Genomic DNA, 7,191 nt, shown 5'->3' with positions numbered 1-7,191 from the left:
TGCTGGCACTGCTGCCCAGAGCTGTGGCTGCCCCATACCTCGAGGAGCTCAAGGCCAGGCTGGTTAGGACCCTGTGCAGCCTGAGCTGGGGTGAGTAGTGGGAGATGGAACTGGATGATGTCTGAGGTCCTCCAACCTAAGCTGTTTTATGTTACACACAGGCCAGTCATCAGTGTGCTGCCGTGACCTTTGCAAGCTCAGGCAATGAGTGTTGTTCTGAGGCAAGGGGCATAGCAGAGCTTCACCCCAGCACACAGCCATGCAGGAGTTCTGACCTCACCGTACCAGTCCCTGCACAGCAGCATGAAACCAGAAAGCATGGTCCAGAGGTGATAAGGTACAGAGCTCCAGGCGTGAAACTTCCCTTTTGAAGAACATCTCTCCATGCATCAGATAACCAACCATTGCCTGAAGTGTAACTCACAGTTGAAAAACTCTGCTGGTTGTGGATATGAACCCAGAGCAGTTGGGAAGGCAAACAGCAGTGTGAGAGGGGTGCTGGGAGGTGCCAAGGGCCATGGAAGTGCTGCAGGTGGGGGGATGCAGGGCCAGGCTGTCCTGCTGAGGCTGAGTGCTCATGTCTTACAGTGTAAAGAATGGGAAAGAGCCAGTAGCCAAAATACATCTTAATTTATTAAATTAAATCCAATCCCTTTGATAAAATACAAGCTCATTATATTCTCAGTTTGTTTACAACCAGGTTGATGTTTTTAGAAATAGGGTGAATTAACAAGACAGACAGGACAGGCAATGCTTTTTCTTTTTTTTTTTTTTTTTTTTCTTCTCCTTTTTCTGATAATAAAATCCAGGATTGAAATGAACCAAAATTGAACAAAACAGTTAAAAACATTACAAAGAGATTAATCAAGCAGATTCATTTCTTCTTAGAAACGCGTGCCATGCAAAACCTTTAGCAGAGTTGGAATGCTTTGAGTGCAATTTCCTGAAAAATGAGCCTCCTGAAAAATGTTTTTGGCAAGCACTGCTGTACATCCTGGGGCCCAAAAACAAGGGCTTGAGGCCAACACCAACCTCTTCCCCCTCCCCCCCCTTTCCAATGCTGCCAGGAACACCAGATTCTCACCTAATGCACTGAGAAGATGCTTTCTGCATGAATCCTGTGTAACATCCACACCCTGATGCTTCCAGCACTCTTCTTATCAGCTACCAGCACCAGTTGCATGTTTGCAGAGTCCTCAGAGCTCATTAAGTCTGCCATTGGCCTCAGCTGGGGGAAGGTGAAGAGAGAATCCCTATAATGAGCCCTGTGGTCACAGATTAATGCGCCTTTCTCAGCATTTGGTCGGAGGCATTGCCTTTCATTTTAGCCAACGTATTGGTATCTTTCGAATGTAGAAAGGAAAAGTTTTGCATCCTTTTCTCTAAAATAATCGGTAGAAACAGGAAATGAGGAGCAGACTCATCATATTGCAATGAGTCTCTGAGATAGCAACCATGTAAACCAGTAAAACCATGGGGGTCTGGGTGAACAGAGGCTAAAAAGGATGGTTTCTTAAAACACACCTCCACCATCTCAGCAAAAGCTAAATCTGCACCGACCTAAAAAATGAGCTTCAGAGTAATGCCACTGAAAATGGCCTATCTTAGCAATGAGGGATGTCACACATTCTATGCTAACGTTTTTCTTTAAGAAGAGTTTCTAAGTAACATTCACTTTTGGTTGCTCCTAACATTAACATCACCGATAGGCAGGCAGAAACGTAGGCATTTCAAGGCAAAACTTTCTACCTTGCATATGCAAAGAGTTAACATTTATTAAAAGTAGAAGCACGTCCTTTTCCTTAAAGGGTCACAAACTGCTTTAGGTAAAATCCAGGTGCAATATTTACATCCAACCCACAAGTATTCTACACCCAGAAGCTCGGTGTGCGTTGACTGCCCTGCACACACAGCTGCCCTGCATGCACAGCCCCCCAGCACAGCCAATGCGGAGCTGCCGGCGGCTCCAGCAACCCCGTGGGTTCGGAGCAGCCCTCCTTGTGCTGCGGCCTGGTGCTGAGATGTGTGCAGGAGGCAGCTCTACAAGCTGAGAAGTCAGGCAGGCGCTCCCTGCCCCGCGCTGCTCTGGGGTTTGGTTTTAGTTCTCCCTCCCGCTGCACACAGCAGAGCAGAGGGTTGCTGCATGCCTCGCTGGCTGCGCTGCCCTGTCAGCCTCCCAGCGTGCCGCTGGCTGGCACGGCGAGGAACCCGCTCCCTAAGGAACTGGGTCACGCCTTGCCGGCTCTGAATGGAGCGCTTTGCAGTCAGTGCACTCACAGGAGGAGAGTTGCCCATCCCCAGTCGCTGGAGCCGCTCCTGCTGACATCGGTTCTCTGATCCCAGCGCTCCGGTGAGAAGTGCATAGTGACGCATCCAGTCGGAAGCACCGCTGTGCCGCTGCCTGGTGCGAGGAAGGCCCTGCGTCACACGTTGAGGATCCGCGACGGCGCCTGGAAAACAGCAGAAGGGTTGGGGGAGAACCTGGTCTTCACCTCCGGGATCTGCTGAGATGAGAGGAGAGCAGCATGAGAGCAATGCAAGACGCAGCTTTCCGCACAGCGCGGGGGCTCTGAGCATCCTGCCCACCTCTGCCCCCTCTCCACAGATCCCCGCTGGCAAACACCGTGCCGTGCCACTGCAGGTGTGCTGGATGCCACTGCACTGGTGCCACTGCACTGGTGCTGGATGGAGGCAGGGAGCTGAGCAGCACGTCTGGACACCAGCCCTCGGGAGAAGTCCACCAGGGTGCCCAAAAACAGAGCTGTACCAAATGCTGGCTGTGCCAGCTACGGACATGAAAGAGCCCTTGTGAGATATGAGCACCTTGGCTCCAGAAGCATGCAGAGATAATGAAAGTGATCAAAACTCTCATGTCTCTGGAGTCAAAATTTCACCCTATTGGGTGCACCTGTTGTATTAAGAATGAAGGACAGCCGGGTGCTCCGTGTCTGCATTAGAACCCAAAAGATTTGAGACAGGAGCAGTCGTAGCTGCGCGCTCAGCCCAGGACGGGGGGCATCTGCCCATAAAGAATGAAAGTCCTGCTGACTGCTGAGGATTCTGACAGCACCATCCAGCCAAAAAGGATGAGGCCATGGGGAAAAAGCTATTGATCTGTTTGTTGTTGTTGAGCTGCTCTGTTTTCCATTCCTCAGGGGATGCATCTGACGTGCTAAGGAGCAGAAGCGGCGTCCCAGCCAACCTGTCCTCCACTCAGCAGCAGGGCAGCCAGCGCTCCAAGTCCTGCAGGCAGCTTGTCAGCAAAGCCAACCTGATCAGCAAAGCCACGGGCTTCAGGCAAGAGGGGAAGTCCAAAAGGCCAAGTGAAAACCAAGGGGAGTCTCACTGTCTCACTCCTGCCAGAAATGGTGGTTCCTTGTCACCTACTCAATTTTGTATGCCCCTCCTTAGCTGTCTGTGCCCTAGATGCTGTGGGGATCTCCAGCTGCAGCACGTGAGGTCTTTACACAGCCTGTAGCACAGTGCCCTAGGTAACATGTGTTTCCATCTGAGATTTCACTTTTCTCTCTCCCATCTTTAAGAAGTGGGAGAGACTGTGGGGTTCCTCTGGGACCCCCTCATTGGGACCCTGTCAGTAGGCTGCAAGCACAGGAGGTCTGTATGCTTTAGAATCACAGAATCACCGAGGTTGGAAAAGACCTCCAGGATCATCTGCTCCCACCATCCACCTACCAACAGTATCTCCCACTAAAACATGTTTTGCAGCCCCCCTCCTGACTTCACCAAAAACAGAGAACTGCCATTTCATGGTGGCTCTGCCCAGGACAGCTGCCGGCCTCCACATCTCCCACCAGTCCTCTGTTAGTGACCAGCAGGGATGGCAGGGCAGCCCTGCTGGCTGCCTTACAGCTGCCTGCTGCACAATGCCACTGCAGCACAGCACAGAGGTGCTCCTCCACAGGTGGTGCCCCTGCAGCCCCCGCTGCCAACCCCCCTCAGCCCACGCTGCTCAGAGCACAGGGGAAGCATGGGTGAGGTTTGCAAATGCTCTCTTTTGCCTGAGGTAAGTGTCCCACTTTCAGTGGGTATTGCTGCACATACCCAGCCTCTGCAGAGGCTGTACTTTGCCATCTGCTGATTAAACATTTCTTCCTCGCGTTTGCCAAGGCAAAGATTTGCTTTATGCACGCCTCGCTCTCAGGCTGGGTGCAGGCGGGCTGCAGGCTGGCCCCATGGAAGCCAGGGCTGGGCAGCCAGCAGTGAGGCACAGCTTTATTCTGCATACCTCGCTCCCATAACAGATGAGACATTCCTGATGTGCATTTTTGGGCTTTACCCACACTGACTTTGGGATTAAAAACATGTTAATTACCTTATAGTCTGCCTTGTAACTTGTCTCCTGAACAAAACGGTCATCTGGGATAATGAAGCCTTGCTTTGTCTTTATGGGCTTGGATGGCTTCGCTCCAGTCCAAGGGCGATATTCTTGCCTGAAACAAGATGGTCAAGACAAAAGAGCCCATAAAACACAACAGATTCACCGACTGCCTCTGCTCAAAGTGGCTGCAAACCCAGAAGGCAGATTAGATATTGCTCACAGTGCTGAGCTTATCTAAACCGGGAATAAAAGAACGGAGCCTAGAGGCCTGAAGCTCAAAAAGCCCAGAGATGCGTGGAGCTGATGGGCTGCCCTGACTTCTCTGTTACTCCTGGCTCACTGCCTGGCCTACGCTTCATTCCTAAGCACAGTTCCAACCTCACAGTGCTGTCCCTTGGCTGATTCATAGCGGTGCAGTGCAGCCCCAGGGTGCACCTCACCTGGGGACAGATCAGCAAATCAACTAAATTACTGTAGAAGATGAAGTTAGCATCTCTGCAGGAGGTGCTCCAGGCTGAGCAGTGCCCTGGGAGCACAGCCTTTCTGCAAGGAGCACCTGGCAGCACACCTGGGGTGCATCAGCAGCAGGGTGACTCCACTCCTCATTAAGAAACACAGAAGACAGCTCAGTTAGCAGAGCAGGGGCAGCTCCATGAGCTGGCCTTTCCTCCTCCACTGCACTCCTCTGCTGACAGCTGGCACACCAGGGAAAGCTCAGCAGCACCTCTAAACGTTTCTCACCTTTTCCCCCTTCAGACTCAAAGCTGTGTGTGCAGCCCGGGATCCCTGCCAGCAGGGCAATGAGCTGGGATGGGAGTGGGAAAGGAAGAGAGGGGGTGGGAGAGATGGAGCCGGAGGGTACGACACGCATGTAGGAGTGAGGAGGAAGAAAGCTGAAGATGTGGCCGCTTCTGTCTCAGCCATCGCCATAGTGATGTCAGACAGTGCTGGGAGCTGCTCATGCCTCAGGAAAAGGTGGCTCAGGGAGGTGGTTCTCCCATCTTCCCTTCCTTCCCTTTTTCCTCTATTGTAGGTTTGGGTTCCTCCTCACTTAATGCAGCAGCCCATGCTGGCACAGCCTCTCCCCACTGCATGCTGTCCTCACATGGCTCTGCCTCGCTCCCCCGACTGAGCCCTGCAGTGTGCAGTCAGCCCAGCCCCCAGCCCAGCCCCTGCACTCCCCACACAGCATGGCAGGCCAGGGTCTGCAGGACTAACCTTCCCAGGCAGCAAGACACTTGAGGGTGTAAAGAGAACACCGAGCCTTGGTTAGGAGAGCTTGACTTCCGTTATTCGGGATGTGTTTCAATACCTTGCTGGATGAGGGATGAACCTCTGCAGGGGTGCCCACAGTTCTTCACGGTGGAAGCGCACCGCACTGTGCAGCCTCATCCCTCTGCCTATCCTGTGTGCCCCAGCTCCCCTTGCAGAGCACTGACTCATTTTGAGCCTGTAGAGCTCCATGCAAAAAGCTGGGGACGTGGGGAATGCTCTGGAGAGCAGGTTGCCACGCTGTCCTTCCATCCTTCAGGCAGATTTGCTCGTTCATAATTAAAAATATCCACTTTTACCTCTCTTTCGGCTCTGGGAACACTCCCACAAAAGTCCCAAGAACGGTTATCAGGGTGTCTGCCTACTGCTAAATGCCCTGTAAGCCTGGTGGGTCAGCCCAGTGGGTCAGCACGATGGGTGCGATGGGTCAGCACGATGACCGCACCGCATAAGGGAAACACACAGGTCTGTTTGCGGCTCAGCTTCCTCCCGTTCCGGACAGTGAGCGCAGGACCAGCTGCGGCAGGACTCGCAGAGCGAAGTCTCACCGACGCAGCCCGAACGGCACAGGGCTTCACCGCCGTACCCGCGCGCCCCACCAGAGCTTTCCCGTCCCGCAGATCCCGCCTCCGCCACGACGTGGGGACCCGGCCGAGCCCGGCCGCCACCGCAGCCAACCAACACCAACGACCTACGGGCGGTGCGGAGCGGTTTCTCCCCGCGCCCGTCCGAGAGCACGGCGCGGCCCCGGCCCGACCGCCGCGGAGAGGCCGCCCCGGGCTCCGAGGGCTCCGCCGCGGCCGCTTCCCCGGCGCGGTGCCCGCCCGCAGTGCCCGCGCTCCGCCCCGCCGCCCCCGCGGCGCCGGTACCTGTAGGACGTGGTGGGGCCGCCGTCCGCCCGCGGGCGCCGCTCCGGGCGGCCGATGCCGGGCAGGGCGCGGACGGCGCGGGTCGGGGCGGGCGGAGGCGCCGTCGCTCGGTGGCCGCCGCTGCCGGCGCTGACCCAGGGGCGGGCGGCGCGGCGCGGGAGGGGCCAGGCGCGGAAGTCCCGGCGGTACTGCGTCTCGGCCGCGAAGGGCTCCGGCGGGGAGCCGCGCGCGGGGCCGGGCCGCGGGCGGGGGGCGGCGGCGGGCGGGCGCGGCGGCGGCGGCGACGGCGGGGCGGGCGCGTCCTCGTGCTCCTCGATGTCCGAGTAGTTGCGGATGGTGAGCGGCACGGCCAGGTCCGACCTGTCCAGCTGGCTCCAGAAGCGCGCCAGGCAGCACACGCGGCTGATGCACGGCCAGGCCATGGCCGCCCGCGGCCGCCCCTCCTCCCGCCGCCCCCTCCCCGCTCCGCCGCCCCCGCGCCGGGATCGCGGCCGCACACGTGACCCCGCGGGGTGCCGGTCCGGGAGGGGGGGTTTGAGCGGAGCCCGGGGCCGCGGCGGGACGGCCGGGAGGGGCGGGCGGTGCGGCGGGACGCGCCGCTGCCCAGCTCCCCTTCCCGCCCCGCGCGGAGCTGCCCGGGCACCGCGCCGCCCCGCAGCCTGCCTGCGCTGCGCGGAAGGCGAACAATTGCGGCTTTTCACGCTGAGCCGT

General features: G+C 56.9%; 1 protein-coding gene across 1 annotated transcript; it reads right to left on the bottom strand.

Annotated features, from left to right (window-relative positions):
* Positions 1 to 2,423: 2,423 nt before the first annotated feature.
* On the bottom strand, positions 2,424 to 6,902 carry MAP6D1 (MAP6 domain containing 1; the record flags this gene model as incomplete). Its single annotated transcript, XM_079539695.1, has 3 exons — positions 2,424 to 2,501; positions 4,334 to 4,451; positions 6,481 to 6,902. 3 exons carry the CDS (start codon positions 6,900 to 6,902, stop codon positions 2,424 to 2,426), a joined length of 618 nt encoding a protein of 205 aa, XP_079395821.1.
* Positions 6,903 to 7,191: the final 289 nt, after the last annotated feature.

This window comes from Tetrao urogallus (genome assembly GCF_951394365.1).
Source record: "Tetrao urogallus genome assembly, chromosome: 9".
NCBI lineage: Eukaryota > Metazoa > Chordata > Aves > Galliformes > Phasianidae > Tetrao > Tetrao urogallus.
This window is presented reverse-complemented; position numbering and strand designations above follow the sequence as displayed.